Source organism: Marmota monax, unplaced genomic scaffold, assembly GCF_021218885.2.
Source record: "Marmota monax isolate L192 unplaced genomic scaffold, Marmota_monax_Labrador192_F-V1.1 WCK01_AAM20220418_F8-fsc00064, whole genome shotgun sequence".
NCBI lineage: Eukaryota > Metazoa > Chordata > Mammalia > Rodentia > Sciuridae > Marmota > Marmota monax.
This window is the reverse complement of record NW_026694542.1, coordinates 7,730,221-7,755,898: the sequence shown is the minus strand read 5'-3', so window position 1 is coordinate 7,755,898 and position 25,678 is coordinate 7,730,221. Positions and strand designations below refer to the sequence as shown.

Sequence of the window (25,678 nt, the reverse complement as noted above, 5' to 3'; positions counted from 1 at the left end):
AATAATAAACAAGGGAATGATTATCATAAAATTCAAAATAGCTGTTTCTCATTCTGAGTAGGGAGATCAATCTCAGGGAGAGGTTGGGTGGTAGGGTTTACTACATCATCATGTATTATAAATTATAATGATTTTACATATTAAATCAACATTTCTGTAGGTCAAGAACAATCATGGAATGGATGGGATTTTTAAAAATTAAGAAAAAATATATTGTGATAGGCTTTTGCTATGTTGCCCAATCTGGCTTAGAATTTGAGATCCTCCTGCCTCAGACTGGAGTAGCTGGGATTGTAGGTGTGTGCCACCAAGCTCAGCTGCTATATGGGATGTTTTGAAAGAGTTAACCAGTATCTGGATACTTGGTACTTCATATTTCAAATGGTGTTTCCTTTTCATTTTTAATTGCAACATCACAAAGAGGCACTAGAATCTTCTGTTTGTCAAAGGCATGTACAATTAAGGGGGAATATGTTGCATCTTTATTGCAAACAGCCATTTGTTTTCAACATAAATAGCTAGACAGAGAACTGAAAAATTTCATGAAGATTTTCTGTGGTCCAAATTATTAAAGAGAAAATTAAAAGTGTAATTTAAGCATGCTTTCATGTCTTTCTTTCATTACCAAAAGTAAATACTCTCTGTCAAGAAAACTTGGGACCGCCCATGCTTCCAGAGGTAAATGAAGTTCAGCTCCACTTAGCGTAGTGCAGCCGACTAGAGATGGGAACTGCAGAGCTGACATGGCCCTGACATTAATTTGTTGCACAATGTTAGGAAAAATTACCTGACCTCTTGAGACACTGCTTCTCCCCCTATAAATGAAATGAAGAAAACAGAATTTGACTCAGCTCAAAGGACTGCAATAAGGGGACAATTCAAATAATGCTTTTAAATAAGTTAATTAAGAAAAATCAACTTGGAAGAATTGCCACATTTCCTAATAGACAAAGCATCACTGAAAACTGGAAGTGAACCTAATGTGGCACATTACAAACAAGACCACTCATTTGGCATTTTCTAATTATAATCTAATTTAATTTAAACATTCAGTAACAATAAATACTAAAATAATGGCCAAGTACACAAAAGTGTGATCCTCAGTCTTTCACCTTAGGATTCCTTCTTTGGGCCTTTGGGAGCAGCAAAAAGTCCTTGAAACAACTGCACTTCCTTCATCAGGACAGCACAGGAGGGCCAGGGGCCAAGGGAGGAATGGCTCATAGTGGGCACTTATAATCTAAATTTCCATGCAGCTATCACCTTCATAAAGGTCTCTAGATAGTAAGAAAATACTAATTAGGCCTAAAGTAAATGACAGGTCAAAGGGATAAAACTTGCACCAAAAATGATTGAGCTATGAAAAATGCTAAGAACTTAGATGAGTTGCAGACATTTTTAAAACCCACACATCCAATATACACGCCTACTCAACCGTCTTGCAATGCTGAATGCTACTAAGTCCACAGAGAGCCTTGGAACAGAAACGAGTCTCACTAGGCACAAGCCCAAGTATGAGAAGCAACACTCAGCACCTGTGGCCAACAGAGAAGTGTGAGAGGAACAGATGGCACACCTGGTTCGATGGTAAGAAACCGATGGCATCAGCAGAACCCAGCAGACGCTTCCCTGTTCAACATCTCCTCGTTTCCAAAGTGTCATCTCACTTCCCTTCTAAGTCAGTAAGGCAAATCTAAACTTAACCACAGGATTTCTCCTAAGAGAATTTCATATGGAGATGTGAAGAGAGTGAGTGCTGGAACACAGCCTCAGACTTAACCATAGGATGAGAGATTGCCAAGTGAGGGCAGGCCAACGGGTTTTCAAATCAAGAATGTCAATACAGGGGTTGGAGCAGCTGGAATGGACTGGGGAAAGCGGAGGAAGCAATGTGAGAAAAGGCTGGATCTGGATGCACTGTGGACTTGGAAATGCTGCAATAAAGGTGATGGCTCTGCCTTAAATGACAGATGCAATATGTAGAGATTTTCTTCAGAGAATGGTTTGAAGATTGGCTTTTGGTTCCAACAAAATTAGACTTCTTCACTATTTTAAAGTTTTCTTGAAATACAAGACTCTAAGATAGGTAAAGATTAAAACTGATGCTCTGTATATATAACATCTAACCTCACACCTAATTGTTCTCATTTCTTCACTCAGACAACTGAGTAGGATCTGTGACCAATAGGACCTTATATGGAATTCAAATTTCAAGTTCAGTCATAAAACAACTGCCACATTTTACATATTTATATAGATGCTATCACTCTAATATTTCTTTTACTTAGCAATTAAAATGGAGACGAAGCAGCTATTATACAAACTCTATTTTACGTATTCAGTGTAGTATTTTAATAAACCATGCCTGCAAAGTTTTTTAATCATTAGCAACCATTCTGTTGAAATACAGAAGCCTGCTATTGCTGGCCAGGCTTCTCTGGCAAAAGGGCAAGATTCCTAAGGGATAACTTTTCCTGACACATGGTGGTGATATGCCTTTGGAACTGTCATTAACCCACGGTATGAGCCCCTTATTTGACAGATGGATTTGGCAGTTGGGAGTTTGCCTGCACCCTCCCCCATGAAGATACAGTGGTTGTTCTTATCAAGTGGTGCTGCTCAGGAAGTGGTTCCCAGACCATATGATACACAGGAATGTTAATGTCCTAGTTGAACTGGAGTTCAATATGAGTTTGTGAGCATTTCTGAATATATGGAAAACAACTTGAAATGACTAATTAGAATAAACAATACTCATTAAAGAAACCAGCTTCTCTTGGTTTGGGAATTTTACTTCACAGGTTCCTCTATAAATCTGAAAAGGTTCTTCGGTTCTTGGTGAGAAAAAGTTACCTGACTACAGGTAGCTCTCTCTGAGTAAGCAAGCTTTACCCTGGGAAAAGTGGCTTCCACTATTCTATTTCACAGTGACTCCAGCAAGACAAACCATAGGCATACAACCCAATGGGAGTCACCTAATTCAAACAGCAGAAAGGGAAAGTAATGCACTGTCAAATATACAGGGACTTCTCACTCAGGGAGGAGCCAGGAAGTTAAAGGAACAGACACATACTTTTATTGCTGGTCACCCCCCTCAGCTTGAAATGATAGCCCTTCCAAATGCTATCTTAAAAATCCACAGTGAAAAAGCCAGAATCTTCACCCAAGCAACTTAATGTTGATGTATACTAAGACAGCACACCATGTTTGTTCTTATGAACAGTAACAAGGGTAAAGCTGAGATGCCAACAGCCTTGAAATCATGAGGCAGTTCAGTCCAGTCACATAAATAACATTTGTACAGTACTACTCCACTTGGGAATTTTTCTCATTCCACATTCTTGATACAATTCAAGTCACAAATGCCCAAGAAGTCTGGGAACGGACAGTCTCAAGCAGGGTAAAAGGACTCACCTCACAAAAGAGGGTAAGCTTGTCATCAGGGAGAAGCCCGTTAGCCTCATCCAAAAGAAAATCTCTACGGATGAATTTTTTGAATCCCCAGTCCTTGCCTTGCACAAACCTATAAGCTCGTTGACTCTCTAGGATGGGAAAAAAAAAGTCATATTTAGGGTTATCAAAAACCAGTCAGTGTATGAATATACTGGATGTGAGAATTGAACAAAAAGAACATTTACCCATAGCTTTGGTTTCTTCTCCCTTAGCATTCAGGATGGAGAATTTGAATTTTGCCCGAACTTCACTCTTTGGACAGCTGACCAGTAACAGGTAAAGTGACAGGTAATCTTTGCTTTCTTCGTCTAGCCCTTTTGGGTTTACTCGCAAACACCTTGCCAAAACAGGAAAAGAAAAAAAAAAAGGTGTCAAAAGTATCCTTAAATGCTTGTGAAGTAACAGAATAGAACATCAGAATCAAGAGGGAGATATTTAAAGAAAAGTCTAGGCCTCATATCAGATTATGATTCAGTAGAATTACTACTTGGGAACCACCTTTCTAGAGCAATTTGGGTCACCTTTTAAAAGTAAACAATAAAAATAAAGGGGCTTTCTTGAACCCCTTTCTTGAAGGGGGGTGAACCTGTTTAAAAGTAAACAACAAAAATAAAGGGGCTTTCATCTTTTTCACCCTAAAACATTTTAAAATTCAGCCTAGTCTTGTTATTTTCCAATCCTCAATCTCAGGAACAGCAGCCCTTAATTTTGTTAAGACAACAGAGAAACAAAAAACAAAACAAAACCCAATGAACCCTTTAATATCACTGTGGAAGAGAAAAAGTATTCTAGAGAATATGCAAATGGTACCTAATCTTTTACAGATTATTTTATCAATCTGGCAATAATATTCTGAAAATAAAGAAGGAAGTATGGAAGAAGCACAGACAAAAGTAAATCCCCATTATACACGGTAGGGTTGCAAACTAGGCTTCTAAATAGTTAGAGACACCAATCTGTTATGGATGGATCAAAATAAAATTTAAGCAGAACTGAATAGGTTCAAGTGAGTTAAGTTGTAAATGTCATTAGCTGAACTGCATGTGGTTCAGACACTGCTTCTATCACATAGAATACATAGGCCATATGTATCCTTAGGCCTTGCCAGTATTATGACACCTCTCTTAAACAGGTGGCCCAATCCAGTGCTTCTCTAGGGAGTAGAGATGCCACATATATCACTATATAATATGCTACAGATATGAATTTAAATATAATGCCTAAGAATAAACAGCTCTCTCAATACCTAGTGGCCCACTGCTTAATGTACACAGCTAAATAAATGAATAAACAACTCTTCAGTTGGTTGTCAAAGAGTTCCAAACTGGTTCAGAGATATATTTGGTCTTTGTAATGGGCATATGGGTATATCCTTAAGTGCCTGCTCCTCTTTAAGATGACACATGATTTTGATTTTTGAAATGCTATTTGAAAAATCCATAGTGAAAAAGCCAGAATTTTGACCCAAGCAATGTTGATGTATACTAAGACAGCACACCATCTTTGTTCTTATGAACAGTAACAAGGGTAAAGCTGAGATGCCAACAACCTTGAAAAATCAGTTCAGTCCAGTTACATAAATAACATTGTACAGTTGATGATGACTGATCCCCACTCCCAGATCACGTTGCCCTTGCCATAGGGATTAGTTTAGAGAACTCAGACCTCATCCATTCAATGCTACTGTGACATATTCTTGGCATATAGTGGGTTATGTCCATTGCTACTACTAGTCAGCCTTTAAGCACAAGGAAAGCTAGCATGGAGAGCAGGCTGAGAAGAGAGAGATGGGTCCTTACTCTAACCACTAGCCTGCTGGCTAAATTCCATCCTACAACCTGGTCAGTCCAGTCCACAGGCAAATAACCTCCCCCCTTTACTGCTTAAAAATAAGCAATTAAAAAGTCAAAATTTTTTGTTTAAGCTAGATTTCTAGCTTTTCTTAGAAAACCAGAAAATCTGGTGATAGTCAGCCCTTATTCAGATAGCTATGGTTGGCTGAGTTGAGTAGCCTCTGCTCCTTTTATAAGGATACCTACTTGATTGCCAAGTAGTTACTACTCATACCATGTATGGATATCATTTTTAACATTGGTCCTCTTTATTCATTTGTATTACCCTACAGCTTGAGTTTACTGATCTCTGATAAATTCAATGAATTAATCAAATTTTTGTGATCACCTATTGTTTGCTAGGCACTGTTCTAAGCACTGGGGACATAGTAAAAACAAAACAAAGTCCCTGCTTTCAAGAACTTAACATTCTAGGGCTGGGATTGTAAAAGCTCAGCGAAAGAGCACTCACCTAGCATGTGTGAGGCCCTGTGTTTGAGCCTCAGAACCACATAAAAATGAATAAGTAAACTAAAGATATTGTGTCCAACTACAACTAACAAATATTAAAAAAAAAAAAAAAAGAACTTACATTCTAATCAGTGTCCCATAAAACCAAGCAAAATAGGCAACTTAGGGGAAAAAATTTTACAGGTAGAGGTATTCTTCCTCACCATTTCAGTTTATCATTGGCTCCTGATGAAAAGGTTGAACTTTTAATGACTTCACCCATTTCTTCCCGGCAAAAGCTAAAGTTATTAATGGTCCACATGTAGGAGAATTTCACTACCTTGATCTGTTGATAGAAAATCAGGAAAGCAATTAAATAGGAAGTGGAAAAAAAAAAAAGGCTGAAGATCAGATAAACATTTTCCCTCCTCCCTCTCTCTACGTGATGCCCGCCCGCTAGCATGGCTGAGCTAGCATGGAGGTTCAGCGTTTTCTTGCTTCAGTTCCCTCATTTTTAAAAAATCTCACACTGACCAATTGCTTTTCATAACTTTTTGAGTTTCTGAGAAACACTGTATGGAAAGTGAAAAAACATGGAGCAGAGGGACCAGTATCAAACCAGGGCTGGGAAAGCAGATGATAATACCAGACCTAAAATGAGTCTCCAATTGAGATGTTGAGAACACTACCTGGGGTTGCAAATCTCAGACATGGATCCTCCAGCAGGGGAGCCTTAGTGCATATTTCCATCAAGGGGATATAAACAAATCTAGTTTCTAAGATTCCCACTTTCAACCACCATCGAAAAACACTAGTCTTGGAGATTCAGATTCCATGTGAAAAACCAAGAAAAGAATGCAAGGTTGACAAGCACTTTAAATGTTCCAGAGAAAGCAGGAAACACAACATAGAAAAGCAAAAAGAATATTTGTTCATCAAATCCTCCCAAGATGCAAGATTTACAGGGTGAATCAAGAAATTACCTGAGTGTAGCACCAGCTCTCAGCTACAGGGCCACTCGACATTTCTGCCGGAGGTGGAGGACTTGGAACCCTTGACATCGCCAGTTTGAAGGTTAAACAAGGTTTCCAAAGTCAGGGGACAAAGATTTCTGTTCTTTCTTCACTCTGGTTGAATCCAACAAACAATATTTATTAGATTGGTTTACTATTCTTTGTTTGATCTTCTAGAGACTGGAAATTTTGTGGTTTGTCTGGAAAGCTTTATCCTGACCATTCACATGGTTCCTTACCACTTAGGTCTCAAATTTAATATTTACTTCAGAGAAGACCACCTAAAGTAGTCTCCTACTCAGTTATAGCAGCCTATCTTAACCCTTGCACAGTGCTCAATATTATCTTACCAAATGATCTTATTCAAAGCGTAGATAAAGAACATCTATGAAAAGGCTGCCTGCAAAGGAGCCAGCAAGATTACCAGATGCAACTTCATACTTCCCAACTTGCCACTGGCTCCTTCCCTAAGGGCACAAATGTTCCTCTCCTAACACAAAATGACCTTGTTACCCCTCTACCCCACCCCACAAGGCCTAGTACATGCCAGGCAAGCACTTTACCAACTAAGCTACATCCCCAGCAATATTGCTCTAACTTTGCGTCATCTCTTATACTTGCTGCTAAAGTAGTAGAAATCTTTTACTCCTCAAAGCTTTGCTAGCTGCATTCTTTTTATTTTATTTTTAGTTGTAGTTGGACACAATACCTTTTATTTTATTTTATTTTATGTATTTTTATGTGGTGCTGAGGATTAAACTCAGGGCCTCTTGCATGCTAGGGGAGTGCTCTGCCACTGAGCCACAATCCCAGCCTGCTAGCTGCATTCTTAAAGGCAACATTTTTACACCTTTCTTAAATGTGCTCCTTTCTCTAAGGGGCATTAGAGAATATCTCCTCACAATTTGTTACCATCTGATTTTCTAGATCCTTCTGTTGTTGATCATTCCTCAAATCTCTTGGATTCTCTTCCTGTATTGTTGCTTCCCCTTTAATCCTTGACCATTTTCTCAATCTACATTGTCTTTATGGCAATTTTATCCATCTTAACAGTGTCAATTTATTGGCCTTACACAAATGTTTCCCAAATCTCTCTAAGTCTTACCTCTCTCATAAATCCCAGTCTATTTTTTTTTTAAGTTGTAGATGGACACAATACCTCCATTGTATTTATTTACTTTTATGTGGTGCTGAGGATCCAATGCAGTCCCTTACACATGCTAGCAAGCACTCTGCCACTGAGCCCCAGCCCCAGCCCCAGCCTATTTTCAAATAACTGCTATATGTCTCAGTGGGATAGTATTCCAGCAGCAAAGCAAATCCAACTTAAACTTCTCTATAAGGCCTTTCTAAATACAAAGGACATTAAAAAAAATTGGTGAATTTTGGGCAGGAGGGAATAAGGAAATATAGGTCAAAGGGTACAAAGTTGCACATAGGTAGGCTGAGTAAGTCTAAAGATCTAACAACATAAAGACTACAGTTAATTGTAATATATTCTGTATTGTATTCTATACTGGAAATTTGCTAAGAGGGTAGACTTCGTGTGCTTTTTTCACATGTACACATGTGGGCAATAAGTTAATTGGCTTGACTGAAGTAATCATTTCACTATGCATATACATATCAAAATACTAGGTTGCATACCTTAAATACATATGATTTTAAAACTGGTGAATTTTTGGGGGAGGCGTACCAGGGACTGAACTCAGGAGGCACTTGACTACTGAGCCACATCCCCAGCCCTATTTTGTATTTTATTTAGAGACAGGGTCTCACTGAATTGCTTAGCACCTTGCTTTTGCTGAGGCTGGCTTTGAACTCATGATCCTCCTGCTTCATCCTCTCGAGCTGCTGGGATTACATGCGTGTACCACTGTGCCCAGCTTGGCAACAATTTTTAAGTAACATAAACAAAGTCAAAACAGAAGGAAAGGAAAAAAATCTTGTAATGCATATATTAATAATTTTATTAATATATAAAAATTAATTATAAATTGTTCATACAAAAGTCAATAAGAAAAAGGGCAACTATCCTGTACAAGTTATCACTAACAATAAAAGAAAGAAAAAAGAAAATATCTCTTAAACATTTTATATCTCCTAGACCAGTAAGAAAAAAATATTTAACCATAGTATGAATGAGAAAATAGGAACTTTCATAAACTATTGGTAAGGCTGCAAAGCAGTAACTATACTACATATGGGAATCTGGCCATATCCAGCAAAATTTAAAGAATATGTACCCTAAGCCTTAGTAATCTCATTCTTAGCTGTGTATGCATTAGAGCACTAGTTCTCAAATTTGGAGCTCTTCAGAATCACCTCTGAAACAGATTGCTGGCCCCATCCCCAAAGTTTCTGATTCAGAGGTTTGGGCTGGACACAAGATCCCAGGTGATCCTGATGTGCTTCTTCTGGAGCCACATTTGAGAACCACTGCCCTAGAAAACTCTATGCTTAGGCACAAGAAAACATAGACAGGAGTGTTCAAAATGACACTCTAATAGTGAAAAACTAGACAAACTAAAAATCCATTAGTAGGGAAATAGATAATTAAATTAGATTACTTCCACATAATGGGAAACTATTATTTCGTGATTTGTAATTAATAAACTAGATCTATAGCACCATGGATATCACAGAACTAATGAAAAAAGAAAGTTCTGGAATGACATGTGCCGTGCAGTATACTATTTATGCAAATTTAAGATTTAAGTACTATTACAGATATATGCATGAAGTAGAAGAAAAAAAAGAAAGAAAGAAAAAACAACACTGACAAGTTATAAGTTTTATGATCACAGGAGAGAAAGAATAAGATTGGGAAGAGAATATAAGATACTTCAACTGTGTTATGTTTGTTTTAAAATAAGGATGACATGAGGCAAATATGAGAATACAAATATTTGTTAGGGATGACAGGTACTTGGGTATTGTACAACAGTTTAAGGATATTGTCTGATTTATAATAACCAAGGGATAATTTTCTTTCCTGAACACCTGGTTAGTTTTCAACTATGGACAAACAACTTAAATATTATAACTGATCATGTTGCCCTCTTTACTGGGCCAGTAGGAAGCCCAAAGACAAATCTGTGACTTATATCTTAGAACTACAGATTCATATGCCTGTTTAATTATTTTACATCTTATATATGATCATATACTCACTCTGTAACAACTCTAATAGCTTAATTATTCCCTTTTCTCTCAACTGTTGTCTTTTATATGTTGTTGGGGATGTGGCTCAGCAGTTAAGCACCCCTTAGTTCAATCCCCCATAAAAAACAAAACAAAACACTAAATACTATTGTGATCACCTTCAAAGTAAGCCTGCATTTGAAAGAAAACATTCTCACAGAACTACTTATTTGTTCAGTAACAAGCAAATATACCTTATGCAGTTTTACAAATCCCAGTTACCATTACTGGTCAGAATGAAATTTCAAAAGTCCCACTTTTGGGTAAGGTGGCAATGAGATGTGAATTTTACATAGTAGTTAGCATAAAATTTGGCTCTGGAGGTGTGTGCTTCACACTCTCTCTACACTAAGCCATCATAAAAATTCTAATTTGAAGTTTTTTGTTAAAAAAGTAAACTTCAAATTTATCTGATAATTAATCATCTAGAAATTCTCAAGCACAAGAAAAGGACAAAATTTAAAAACCAGATTAATTATTGCTACAAAATCTTGGTCTATTACTACAACCAAGAAAAAAAATATTAGTTTGGTCTTAGTTATTTTTCTCCATCTTCTCTGCTGCAGCCAAGTCATGTGTGTGTGTATCACCACCCATCTTCCAATTTTTAAAAATGTACAACCCGGCAGTTAGTAGAACTGAAGACTCAGTCTTAAGACTCTCAGGAGCTCTAACCATACAACCTGCTGGGAGGGAAATTGACTAGGATAGCACAAGTCTAATTAATTTCACTTATAGCAGGCACCACGGGCAAAGTTTTCATCAGCAAAGTAGCCTGGTGCTACATGAACTCTCTAGCACTTCATGCCAATTGCTGCAGATGCCCAGCAGAAAAACAATTTTAGAAAAGAGAGATCTATTTGAGGGTCATAGGTTGAGAATCTTTGCAGGAGACAACTAGAGCCAAAATGTTTGTTCATAGCTTCAAACAAGTTAAGACAAGACCGTCCGAGTTCTCTTAATGCCAAGCTTCTAGTATGCTGACAACTCTGAGGCTGAACATATCTGTTATATACCATCACTTATTTTCCTGCTTACCAATCTTGACTTGTGAAGAAAGACCTCTTCTGATTACATCAAGAAATATACTTCAAATTATCTTTGTCAATCTTTGTAATATCACTTAAATTAGTACCAGTTAACAACTAATAGCTCTCTCAGACAGAATGCTTCCTAGCAGGCATTATGAGACCATGAGGTCATTAACTATTTTTTTTTCTTTTTAAATATATTAACTTTATTTACTTTTATGTGGTGCTGAGGATTGAATCCAGTGCCTCACACGTGCAAGGCAAGCACTCTACTACTGAGCTATAACCCCAGCCCCTCATTAATCATTTTTGACAAGAGATTTAAGTCAATCAACATAATATGATTTCAACCTAGAAGGTTAAATTCCGGAGGACAGACAAATATAAAAAATAAAATGTACTGATGCTGTTATAACACACAAATAATGCTTTGAACAGAAATTACACTGTTTCTGAACAGACACTTCACAGAAGAAATACAATTGATCAACAAATATATGAAAAAGTGTTCAACATCTCTAGCAATTAGAGAAACGCAAATCAAAACTATTCTAAGATCTCATCTCCTGTCAGAATGGCAATCATTAAGAATACAGGCAACAATAAATGTTGGCGAGAATGTGGTGAAAAAGGTACACTCATACGTTGCTGGTGGGACTGCAAATTGGTGCAACCACTATGGAAACAGTATGGAGATTCCTCAGAATATTGGGAATGGAACCACCTTTTGACCCAGCTATCCCACTCCTTGGTTTATACCCAAAGAACTTAAAATTAGCATACTACAGTGATGCAGCCACATCAATTTTTTTTTAACACAATATCTTTATTTTACATTTATGTGGTGCTGAGGATCGAACCCATTGCCTCGTGCATGCTAGGGGAGCACTCTACCACTAAGCCACAACCCCAGCCCCACACATCAATGTTTATAGCAGTTCAATTCACAATAGCTAGACTATGGAACCAACCTAGGTGTCCCTCAATAGATGAATGGATAAAGAAAATATGGTATATATACTCAATGGAATATTACTCAACTTTAAAGCAAAGTAAAACTATGACATTTGCCAGAAAATGGTTGGAGTTGGAGAATATGATGCTAAGCTAAATAAGCCAATCCCACAAAACCAAAGGCCAAATGTTTTCTCTAATATGCAGTTACTAATTTACAATAAGGTGTGTGTGGGGGGCACTAGGAAAGAATAGCATTACCTTAGATTAGGTAAAGGGAAGTGATGGGAGGGGAGAGGAGGGAATGTGGAGATAGAAAAGACAGTAGAATGAAACAGACTTTACTACCATATGTATATATGTAACTGCATGACCGATATGATTCTGCAATATGTACACAGAAAAATGAGAAATTATATCGACTTATGTATAATATATCAAAGTGCATAAATGCCTTCTACTGTCATGTATAACTAATTAAAACAAATTAAAAAATTAAAAAAAGAAATTACACTGTTCGATTTCCAACCAAACCTATATTTTCCTGCCTTCTTTTATACTTTCAAAAGTTCTGCTGCCTCCAGCAGACTTTAAGCTACTAAGAATATAAAGCTGTGTTCCTTGTATCCATCACCTTACTACCTGGCATAGCTTGCCTTTAACCAAAGATATTCACTCAGTATTTATCCAGTTGCATTTTAAGTTCTTTATATTTTCTAATTTGTTGCTTCTTCACAGCCCTTTCAACAATGTTTAGTGTATCAGATTTGCAGTGTAATAAGGATCACTGATTTATTTATTTATTGAATTTAGTACCACACAAATTCTAAAAGTGGAATTATTATTTTTATTTTTAGTTGTAGATGGACACATACCTTTATTTTATTTAGTTATTTTGTGCTGTGTTTTTTATATTATGTTATGTTTTTTATATTATGTTATGTGGTGCTGAGGATTGAACCCAGTACCTCTCACATGCTAGGCAAGCGCTCTACCACTGAGCCACAACCCCAGATCACATTAATTTATTCTTTTGGATAAATTGCAAAGTCCCAAACTCTCAACCTGGCACATCAATCTCAATTCTCATAAAAGTAGGCCCCCCCAGTATTATCTTCATTCAACAAGAAGAGAAAGACTGGTTATAATTGTCTTTATTCTTGAACTAATTTGGGCTAAACTCCTATATTATCAGAATTCTTTCAAGATATATAAATTCCTTGTACAAAAAGGGAAATGTCCCAATAGTTTATCCCATAGAGAATACAGACTAGGCTAGAATATTCTCTGGAAAGTGTTACATACTGTGCAGTCATTTGTTTGTCTTTGATTCCTCCATGACCATATTCCTCTCATCAATCTATTCTACTTATCTAAATTAAAAAAAAAGAAATCAAATCAACCAATTAACACATGTAGACACGTATCTCATATATGAGTTCTAGGAATTAGCTTTATGTCCATTTATTTTAAAATGATAGGAATAAGATTGTGAAATTATTAGACTGAACCACGAAACTATTGTTTTGTGTGCCAAAAAAATAGTTGAATATAGGCAATTTCATGTGGTACAACATAATACACAATATGCACAAGCTGGGAATGTAGTTTCTTGCCAGAGAATGGTTTGTTAGTGACTTTAAAAAACCTATCCCTCTCTCTCTTTTTCAATCTTTTGGTTTAAAGCCTTGTACAGTTTCCAAGTAAAGAAAAATCCAATGTCGTATCTATTTTAAACCTGAGAGACATTTGCATTTTCCAAATCAGAGATGCCAAAAAAGATCACTGATTAAAAAAAAAAAAAAACAAAAAACAAAAAACACCAAAACCAACAACTATAAAAGACTTGGGTATACTCATTTTTGAGAAACTAATGTAACCTAAGAGGAGCTTTTCCTTTTTGTTTCTGTTACAGTGTACTCAATCATATACAGCCCAGGAGGTAATAATTTCTTTCTCATTACCTCAAGGACAGTTATTACAGGTCATACTGACTTTCCTTTGTTGTAAGGTTTGAATGACTTTTGAATATCTATTATGAGTAAATCTTCTGGAGTTCAATTTAACAAAATACTAAACGTGTGTATGTATGTTTGTTTTTCTAATTAGAGACACTTCTTAAAATGAACCTAGGGGCAATGAAGAGTGACCTCAATCACCAAAGGAAGAACTAAGGTTTCCTTATTTATTTTTTAATCAGTTTCATGCTTTGTAAAATTATATGAATTAAAGATGACTGGTCTTTCATTTCATTTTTAAAAATTCTTAAACACTGAACCTATAGAAGGATTTAACAATATTAAATGAATCTAGAGATTAAGAAGAAAAAAGCCAATAGCCTAACAGAAAAATGGGGGAAAAATGGTTTACAGAAATGGCAGTATCAATGTTTCTAAATATATGGAAAGATATTCAACTTTCATTCTTACTAAGATAATTGCAACTTGAATTACACATTGATTCAACCACTGAATTGGCAAAGATCAAAATGTTTGATAACGTTTGCCCAGGGTAAGGAGAACAAATCTGGTTGTAGTACAAATAATTACAATCTCTGTGAAAGGCAATATCTATTAAGAAATGCACATGCCCTTTAATCCAGCAATTCCACTTCTAAAAATTATCCTTATTAATTTATTTAAAGTGACAAATACAAAAGGTTTTTCAATATGGCACTAATTGTAAACTCACAAAAAAAATGGAAGTAATCTGAAAGTCTATCAATAGTGAATAGATTAAATAATTATGACAGATATGATATAATAAACATCTGTAAAAATCAATTTTTAATAAAAACGTTTTTGTTTAAAAATATATAGAATATCACTGAAAAGCTACACAACAATCTAGGGACACTGCTTACTTCCTCAGATGGAAACTGGGTACCCCGATGGGAAAACCAATTTCCACTGTATTACTTTTGGTCTTTTCCAGTTTTGAGCCATGTAAATATATTTATTACCTATTAAAATAGTAAATTTAAAAAAATTTTAAGGGCATTGTAGCAGCCTTTACAATGAATCTTTCCAAGTTATAAAAAAGCTTTTAAATCAGACCCATGAGAGACAAAACAGGAATTTTTCAGTGGTTTCCACTGCTATCTAAATAAAATCAAACTTCTTGTCCTGATTTGGCACACCTCCGTTCTCAATCACTATGCTGCAGTCCTCAGGACTTGAATTCTATTCTATGAATACACATCTTTTCCCTCAATCTTGAAAGTTCTTTTTTCCCTTAGGTCTTTTCATAGCCAGATCTTCATATCATTTAGGTCTCCCATAAAATGTAATATCCTCAGAGAGATCTTTCCCTGACCACTGATCTGAAGTAGCTTCCATTTCTATCCTGCTCCTTTCTCCATATTACCTTATTTTATTGTCATCTTTATTACCATTATCTCAAATTATCTTTTTATTTTCTCTCTTGTCTACTGTCTTCCCCAGTAGAAGTTACACTCAACAGAGAACAGAATTTCCCTGTGCCTAGAATGGTAGATGACAGGTATCAAGGTACTCAATTAATATTTGTTACAAGAAATTTATGTTGAATAACTACACTTTTCCACATTAGGATATATTTTTCCTTAGTGAATTTTAGTTAATAAGTTAAAAGTTTAGGAGTTGCTGAATAAATGCAGCTATAGAAACCCAGGCATACTTTTGTAACAATAAAACATTTTAAAAAGAAAATCATCAGTTCATCTCATTCCCATTATAAAGAACTTAAGAGTTGATTCCAAAATTATTTATACTCTTATTTAATTTAAAAAAAAATAATTCCAGAAAACTTGAAGAGAAAAGGGAAACTTGAAGGGACATGGGGAAGGGGCTTCCTGAATCCACAAGACAATACTGAGAGAAGCACATTTCTCAGAATAATTCCGAGTACAGAAGGTACTATTTACAGCAGCTGTCAGGAACCCAGCCTAAACCTCAGGTTATTTCAAGTTAAATTCTACATAATAAAATTCCAAAGTATTGATCAAATTAAGGCAGATCATTGGCATTTCCTTAGATCTGAGCTATAATTTTAATATCTGATGCTGGGTTTGATTCCCTTAAAATTGACATGTGGAGAAAGATAACTAACATTAAATACACATATGTGTAAACATGTATCTATGAAGACATGTTTTAAAAATATGTTTAGGCACTTAACTCAAGTTTTTTTAGGCCAGGCTAAGAAGTAGGACCATATTTCCGGCACAGATTCTCTAATTAAGGGTTAAAGCCAGCATGATAATGGTGTGTGCACCTGGGAGGTTGAGGCAGGAAAACCACTTGAGTTCAGGAGTTTGAGGCTGGCCTGGGCAACAAAGCAAAAAACCTGATCTCAAAAAAAAAGAACTGAATTGTTCTTGCTACTGTTATAAAAGTATAATATTAAGTGTGCAAGTCAATACATTTAAGATGTTCCCAGTTTGCAGATATTTCTTAGGCAAGTATAGATTGTGAAATAGTTTTGAGGTTTAGATATGCTTTTGTACATTTTAAAATAGCCTTTTTTCCTTCTTCTCAACCCAAGCATTATACGATAGTGTTTTATAGAAATAGCCTCACTAGTAAGGTTCATCCAAAGTAAGCTGAAGATGACAAGGAGGTACATGATTCTCAAGTCACTGAATGCAGTAGGACAGCAGTGGAATGCTTCCACTGAATCCCCAATTCTTAGTGGCTGTTTACAGCACTGCTGCCCTTCTTACAGATTCTAAATAACTACAAACTGTCCTTGTCCCCAAGGAGATCTTAGCTGCCAGCTCAAAGGTTAGAACATGGAATAATTCTCACTTTTCCAGTAGCAATGCAACTTCTTCAGTTAGCAAAATAATCAGAGCAGAAAAATTTATTGCTGATTTAAGTTAATGACCAGGGAATCATTCCTTCCCCTTAAAAACTATCCATTATGTAAGAGTTATTGATATAGACATATCAGCACAATTCTCTAACCCAAAATATGTCAAGGGGGAATACAATGCACCTTTGTTCCAAATGCAGAGAGGCTTGTCCTGGAAAGGGACAGATGCCACTCATACATCTTGTGAGACTGAGATGTTAACAAGACTTCTGGAGTTTATGTTTTGCTTTTTAATTTAGGCACAAATGACTAGTAAGAGAAATACAACCATGTAACAACATAAGAGGAAAAAAATTACTGTCTGCTTGGATGGAAGATCCAGCAAATAACCATGGCTGCAACAAGCACAAATTTCACAAAGTCTGAGTTAATACCATCAGGTGATGTGTTGCTGCTGTTAATTACAGAACCCCTATAGGGAAGAAAAACTCAACCAGCTGATAAAAGAAAGAAAAAAAGAGAAAGAAAGGAAAGAAGAAAGGAGGGAGGGAGGAAAAGAAAAGGCAAAAAAAGATAGAACTCACGAGATTAAGCTTCTCCACATATCACTTTGAAAAACCATCACTTAGGAGATGTTTAAAATGAAATGACATGAATTCAAACCAAGAAACAAACCTGATTATGCAGGGGCTATTTCACTTCAAAGTGGGTCTCAGTTCCAAAAGAATACATCTTTAGAAATAAGGTTAGGTAAAACCAACCTACCAGCTTTGGCTCCATTTTCACAAACCAGAATCGTGTCAATTTCAATGAATGACTTGGGCAAAATTCTCTAGGGTCACAAAAGGTGAACTTGGGAAAGATGAAGATTTTTAACACATCCCACATGTGGTCAAAGATTTTTTAGGTTGAAAAAACCACTTAAACAACAGCTAGAAAAGAATAAAAATAAATAAATAAAAATGAGGAGTAGGAGGAAAGGCGGGGTAAGGGCAACCCCTATGGTTAAGAAGATTCTATTTATTAAATACTTAATATTCCCAAAGCTGTTTTGAGATTTGAGAGGTTATGGTCTCTTCTTCAACTATGACTAGAAAGAACCTTATAAAATCTAAACAGTGTTGGCTCTAATACTATTTAAGTATGTCCAGTCTGCAAAGAATTAAAAAAAGAGTCATTTCATAAAATAAGCAGAGGTTGCACAACCCCGCAGGGTCCTCTGGTCTTACAAAAACCAAATTCAACAGGTGTTTTTCTCTTTGGCCATTTATTAATCTATTTTTTAAAAATATTTTTTTCATTGTAGTTGGACACAATATCTTTATTTATTCTTATGTGGTGCTGAGGATCGAATCCAGTGCCTAACATGTGCAAGGCGGGCGCTCTATCACTGAGCTATAGCCCCAGTCCTCTCTTTGGCCATTTAAACTTTAATCATACCATTTAAAAATATTTCTTGTTAACATTATTTGGCTACAGAAGGGGCCCAAGAAATCTGTTTCAAGGATGAAAGTCTAAATGAGTCTTAGGATATACAATCCGGAATAAGTACATTAACTTGGAAACTAAAAAGGCTCACATGCTCCAGAGAATTTATTATATTACAAGAGAAACCAATTATGTTGGGCATTAACTACTACTACCTAACAGTACAGAATTCACTATTCTGTGGAGACACATTTTTAGCGAAATATACCTAGACCTTCATCCAACTATAAGGGTGGGAGTGTTTCATCTTCTCCTTTGTGTTCTTAACAGAAGATACCTGACTACTGTTTACGTGGACCATTGTGCCTTACCTGGAAATTATCTGAAGAAAATAAATTCCCTTCTAAAGTTATTAAAAATAAGCCGAATTGTATGCTAAAGTTCTAAGTAGACTAAACTAAATGGAACAAAGGATGGGCAGGAAGTTCTCAGTTTGAAGTGTTCATTCCAAGATTCATTACTCCAGGAAAAAGTAAAACCACACAGGCAGACAAAACAGGGGAAAGTTAGACAGGATGTCTATCCTAACAGAATTTCCTGGCTCCTGATGAACAGTGTCAGAATTTAAGATTAAAATGCATTAACACCTATTTCATCCAAGACTATAAAAACATACATAAGTATTTGAGGCAAAATTCTCATACCATGCTGGACACTATGCTATACACATGTAATTCTGAGTACTCAGAAGGCAGAGGCAGAAGGATCTAAAGTTTGTGGCCAGACTCAGCAACTCAAAGAGACCCTCAGCAACTTACCAAGACCCTGTCTCAAAATAAAAATAAAAAAGGGATGGAGGTGTAGCTCAATGTAGACTGTTCCTGGATTGAAGCCCCAGTACTGTCACCCTCCACACCAATCTCATACCACAAGTAAAAGTCTCACATTGCAAAGTAAAAATTTTAAGGTGGTAGTCATCTTCATGGGAAGATTTTTTTTTTTTTTAAAGATTAAGGTACAATACCCAAAGGCAGTCTATTAAAAAAAATCAAACTCATTTTATACAGTAAAATGAAGCCTATAACATTGCTTCAAGGTATCTTTTTTAAAAAAAAATTATCATTATAATTTTTTTAAAATAAATTATCATTCTAACTTCCCTAAAGATCTCTTCTAAAGAGAAAAATAATCTTATTCTAAGGCCTCTGTATCATGTATTACCAATCATTGATTAAAATTTTAAATCCAAACATCTTTGTTTCCTTCTACCATCAATGTACAGCCTCATCCCAGTATATAGTAGCCACCAGAAAAGATCTGAATAAGTAATTCTGGTTTATTCCAGGTAGGAATATTTATAATAAAACGTTTTTGAAGTCAGTGATAAAAAATGTTTAATGCTGTAAAGCTTCATTATTATTAAAAAAAATCATACATGCCTACCTTATGACTTCAACTATACCTACCATTTGCACTGAAATGAAACAGCAGATTACACTCAAGATATGCATTTTTTAGCTATGATAAATATTTCTATGTATCTCATTCTGCTTTTCCCCCACAACTATGTTTGAAATTAAACTACATTTTTAAAATTCACTCAGTCAAAAGTCAGTAGAAAAACTCTAATTTGTCTAACAAGAAATCTTGTTGGAAACAAAGATAATGAATCAGAGTTAACTGGATTCTGAATCATAAGTCTTTACTTGGGCTATCCTTTAAAGGGAAAAGCTCACAAAAATCAAGTGATTTATCTACAAAGAAATGACTGGTAAAAAGGATTTACTAAACAAAATTATCATTCTTATATCTCATCACTAGTTCTGAATGCTCTATTTTTTAGTCATCTATCAAAAAGATTATGGGGTTGGGGTTGTGGCTCAGCGGTAGAGCACTTGTCTAGAACGTGTAAGACCCTGGATTCGATCCTCAGAACCACATAAAAATAAATAAATAAAATAAAGGTATTGTTTCCAACTACAACTAAAAAATAAAATATTTTAAAAAAGATTATGTATAGAAATGAAAGAAACATCTGAGTTAGTTCTTCCAATGAACTGGCCTATGAGAGCAGCAAAAATAAAACAAATGACTTACCCTATGTCAATATTCACAAGAGAGGAGTGGTCATTTTTGCCAGTTCCCTAACAAAATGCTGAAAGAATTACTATTGAGTTTTTATGTAAAATTCCCTTTAAAAAAAAGTGCTATATGGGGCTGAGGCTGCAGCTTAGCCATAGCGCACTTGCCTGGCACATGTGAGGCACTGGGTTTGATTCTCAGCATTGCATATAAATAAATAAATTAATAAAGTTCTACCAACAACTAAAAAATATATTTTTAAAATTGCTATATGGTTAAATTACTCCAAAACAAGACATATTTAAACAAAGCCATGTACCCTATGGTTTTAACAAGTAGCTGCCACACTAAGATGGGGAGTGGGCAGGATTTCACTGAAGATTGGGCTATGTTAAGACCTTGTGCTGGGTACAGTGGTGCACGCCATTAATCCCAGCAGCTTGGGAGGCTGAGGCAGGAGGATCCTAGGTTCAAAGCCAGCATCAGCAACAGCAAGGTGCTAAGCAACCAGTGAGCAGAGAGACCCTATCTCTAAATAAAATACACAATAGGGCGGGGGATTCGGCTCGGTGGTTGAGTGCCCCTGAGTTCAATCTCCAGTAACCCCCCACCCCAAAAAAGACCTTGTATACTGATTATACAAGGGAAAGAAAAGTTCCTTCTGAAGACTAGTGGTTAAACAACACCACTACTCTAATAATCTGCCATATCCTAGTAGGTGACTCAAAACAGAAACAAATAAAAGTGGTTGCAAGGCTTCTACGAGCTTAACCTAGGCAGAAAATTCTGACACTGTCTTCCCTTTTGTGGGGAAAAGTAAAGTACTGCATTAATCATTTGTAAGTTGTTCTTAAAAAAAATAATATCTCCTGAAACACCAACTTTAACCAGTATGTTGGTACAATTAAGTTTCTTATAGAATATAATAGATTTTGGTAAACCAGTAATGGAATAAGCCATCACCCAAAACTATACTGGTGCCAAAACAGGGCAGTCTTGATCAGATACCATAAAACAAAGCCTACAAATGTGTCAAGTAGTTCAGTTAAAAGTAGCAAGAATCGCCAGGTGTAGTGGTGAGCACTCCTGTATTCACAGCAGATTAGCCTCCAAAGCCAGGAAGATTATGAGTTCAAAGCCAGCTTCAGCAACTTAGACCCTGAGAAATTTAGGAAGACCCTGTCTCTAGATAAAAAGACAAAAAGGTCGAGCAGGGATGTGGCTCAGTGGGAAAGCACCCCTGAGTTCAATCCCTGGTACCAAAAACAAACAAAAAAATGTAGCAGGAATCAGGTGGAACTCATTCAACAAATATTTGCTGAGCACCAACAATGCAAGTTATTTTGGGGGACAGTGGTGAAAGAGACAGGCAAGATGCCTGACCTTCTGCCTTTAAGATCTTATAAGACATTGCTCCTACAGAGAAAATAACCAACTCTGTAAAGTAAAAATGCTCTGAATATCTAGATTCTTAAAGCAGAAATCAATAACTTTAGTTCTTTCCTCTCTTTTATTTAAATTTAAAGTTTTGGTTTCTAGTTAACTTGCCAGAGTTAACATTTTCAGGTTCAACGAACTGGCCAATGTTAAAAGAGTCTGAGACTGTAGGTGAGTGGTTTCGGCATTTGTCAGGCATTTGTGAGGCTTTGGGTTTGATCTCCAGCCCCGCCACACACATACACAGACACAAGGACTAGGAGAAATAAGGCCACTCTGATTGTGCTGACAGGACAAACTGGTGCTTCTCCTTTGGAAAACAGTTTATTATTTTTTTCAATTTTTAATTAACACACAATAATTACACGTATTTGTGGAACACTGATATTTCAATACACATTTAGTGTGTAATGATTATTATATCACAGTAATTGACACATCCATCACCTCAAATATTTATCATTTTTCCTGCTGAGTACAAAACAATTTAATATTATATTATGTTATAATATAATATAATAACACTAAAGATCCAACAATTCCATTCCCAAATGGCCTAGAGAAACTTCTGTACAATAATACGAAACTACTAGCACATGTTAGCAAGAATGTTCATAACAGCCTCTTTCATAACAGCTAATTAGAAATAATTCACATGTCCATTAACAGAATGGATAAGTTACAGTATATTCACATTGTAGAATGTTATATAGCAATAAGACATTGCTCCTAGAGAGAAAATAACCAACTCTATAAAGTAAAAATGCATTATAGTTCTACATAACCATATATTGTTAGGTTCTGAAAGAAGACACCAAAAAAAAAAAAAAAAAAGGAAAAAAATCACATTTAAAAGAAATTAAAAGCCAGGTACAGTGACGCATGCCTGTAATCCCAGCAACTTGGGCAGGAGGGTGGGTGGAGGGAGGTGGGTGCTGAGGCAGGAGGATCACAAATTCAAACACAGCCTCAGCAACTTAGTGAGGCCCTAAGCAACTCAGCAAGACCCTGTCTCGAATAAAATATAAAAAGGGGCTGAGGATGTGGCTCAGTAGTTAAGTGCCCCTGGGTTAAATCCCTGATACCAGAAAAAAAGAAGAAGGAATGCTTTATTTAAAAAGCCAAAGAGCAATTATGACAAATTCTATGAACTCAAGTCCTCTTTATTCACTGTTTCCCACCCTTACTCCACAGAGAAATCTTATTGCAATGAATTTTATGTATCCTTCCAGAGCAGTGTATGTGAATCTGTGTATAAAAATGTATTGCTTCATGTGTTTAATTTTTACATAATGAATTATGTGAGTATATATACATGTGTATATGTATATATATGTAGACATTTTATAGCAGTCATTTTGTTTTCATTTATTCTTGTTTTCTAAAATCTATGTGGGTATGCTAGGTTTCCCCATTTAACTTCACAGAATCAATATTTCAGCACTTCTACAACTTCTTAGATGAATATTTGAACGTTTTCACTTCTTTATTTTTTAATGTAGTTGCCAATTTATTTATTTAATTATTTGTTTATTTATTTATTGGGTGCTGAGGATCGAACCTAGGGCCTCGCATGTGCAAGGCGAGCACTCTACTGTTGAGCCACAACCCCAGCCCCCCCCCAATAGCTGTTTTTTATAAACTTCAGTTTTCTTTCCCCTTTTCCTAAGTTTTAATTTACTAATTTTTTTGGGGGGGAGGGGGGTTTGGGGTTGAACCCAGGGCTTTGTATATATGAGGCAAGCACTCTACCAAATGAGCTATATCTCCAGCCCCTCTATTTACTACTTTTTAACTCCTATAATATTTTAACCCACTAACTGTGAAACTATTTAGTGATCTGTAGAATCCAGTTCATGTGATTTTTGTGTCTCCTTAACATGATTCAGACACAGCTATTTAGCAGTTTCTTAGAGCATTCTAAGCCAAAGGAAGCATTTTAAAAGATAGGCCTTACATTGTTATTGTGTTAGAATTATTACATATAAATTTTGTTCAAATTTTATGACAGTTTCCATAATAGAAAACAAAACTCCATGGTGTTAATGTTCCAAGAAGAACATATTCTTCTAAATAAAAATTTAAGATAGGAACATATCCTTCAAAGGATTATATGTTTCAGTGACCAGTGATTTAACAATTTTTTTCATAGGTGTCTTTAATCCATGTATTTTATTCATTATTGTGAGGTTGAGTATATTTTTTACTTTTATACTGCATGTCTTTACTCCTTTAAACCTGGATCCCATTCAGAGTTTCCAGTACTTGGAATCCTGAAGTGTTACAAATGAAAACTGTTACTCTTCTCTAATAACACACTCTGCCTGCGCAAGTGTTTGAGGAGGACTTCCTTTCTTAACAACTAGTTTGGGCAGCCACCTGTCTCATGAATATATGAACTATCTTTAAGAATTTGAAGGGAATTTATATGCTGAGTATTTTTTTTAAACAACCAGTAGGAGCTTAAAATGGAAATCAGAGTAATAAATATAACTAGAATTTTAGATGCCTGTGTATTTCTTCTCAGATCTGTTCTTAAAATATGGCTCAGGTCATAAGTATTTTGGTTAGAAAGTTCCTTTGGATCTAGGCTTACTCTGATTTTAACATGGACGAAATATTCCATCAAGGGTATGAGTGCTATCTGTATACTCAGACATACCCGTCATGTTACCCAGTAGGCAGTTTTGCTTACTGAATGATCCTTCTTTATGCCACTGTAATCACTGAATGGAGTTTGTTGCCTGCTCTTTGTCATATCATCCCCACATTTTACGCAGCGGAAAAAAATGTTCCTATCTTAAATCTTTATTTAGAACAATATCATATTCTTATTAAAACACTAACACCATGGAGTTTTGTTTTCCCTTCTACTCTGAACTCTGCTATAAATTTTTTTAGTTCTTAAGTCAAAAATATTTTTTTTCAAACCATAGTTGCCCTCTTGGGATATTTCATCTGCATACATAATAAGTTTTTATTGTTTCTGTAGGAGTCAGAATAAAATATAAAGAACTTTCTTCTTGAAGTTATATTTTGTTTGCATGATTCTTCAAACAAATATTTTTTCTGACTATAAAAATAAAATGTGCTAATTTTTTACAAGCTTAAAAAAATAGCAAGAAGTATAAAGGAAGCATGCACTCAGTCTTAATGTTATATATTGTCAAGTGGTTCTCGTAACAGTTATGCCAGTTTACACCACACCAGGAATATATGAGTGTTCTTGTCTCTTTTTGCCCTCAACAATATTGTTGTTATTAAAATAGGTGTTACACATTTGTTAGGGGAAATATATAATTATGTTTGTATTATCTTTTTAGAAGTCTTCTTTTTTTTCTTCTGGTACCAGGGATTAAGCCCAGGGATGCCTAACTACTAAGCCACATCCCCAGCCCTTTTTATTTTTTATTTTGAGACAGGGTCTCTTTAAGTTACCCATGGCCTTGCTAAATTCTGAGGCTGGCTCTGAACTTGTAATCCTCCTGCCTCAGCCTTCCAAGCCACTGGGATTATAGGCATGTACCACCACACTGGACTTAATAAAACATTTCAAATCAATGAATTCAGGGAATGGTAAAGTAGAAAAGCTTTAAAAACAACAACAAAAGCAGGGAATGGTGATGCATGCCTGAATCCCAAGCTGAGGCAGGAGGATCCCAGTTCATGGCCAGCCCAGAGAATTTACTAAGACCATCTCAAAATAAAAAATAAAAGGGCTAGGGATGTGACTGAATAAAAGAGCATCCTTGAGCTCAATTCCTAATACCAGGAAAAAAAAAATGTACGTCAAAAACAAACAAAACTCAGAACATCAGAACTGGTTTTTTTTTTTTTTTTTTTTTTGAGATGGGTTTTGCTATTGTGCAGGTTGGCCTCAAGAACTCAAGAGATCCTCCTGGGTAAGCACAATGGAGCAGGAGGATCTTAAGTTCAAGGTGTGTCTCTGCATCTTAGAGGGGCCCTAAGTAATTTAGCGAGGCCCTGTCCAAAATAAAAT

At 35.8% G+C, this 25,678-nt stretch overlaps 1 protein-coding gene across 2 annotated transcripts in view; it reads right to left on the bottom strand.

The window, feature by feature from the left end:
• Positions 1 to 25,678, bottom strand: part of Spop (speckle type BTB/POZ protein) — an 88,895-nt gene that overhangs the window by 13,788 nt on the left and 49,429 nt on the right. For both annotated transcript variants that reach the window (XM_058571530.1, XM_046420458.2), the window contains 4 exons: positions 6,719 to 6,862; positions 5,960 to 6,081; positions 3,639 to 3,790; positions 3,415 to 3,542 (listed from right to left, as the gene is read on the bottom strand). In XM_058571530.1, coding sequence (XP_058427513.1) covers positions 3,415 to 3,542; positions 3,639 to 3,790; positions 5,960 to 6,081; positions 6,719 to 6,796 — 480 coding nt within the window. In that variant the 5' untranslated portion in view covers positions 6,797 to 6,862. The remainder of the gene's footprint in view (positions 1 to 3,414; positions 3,543 to 3,638; positions 3,791 to 5,959; positions 6,082 to 6,718; positions 6,863 to 25,678) is intronic.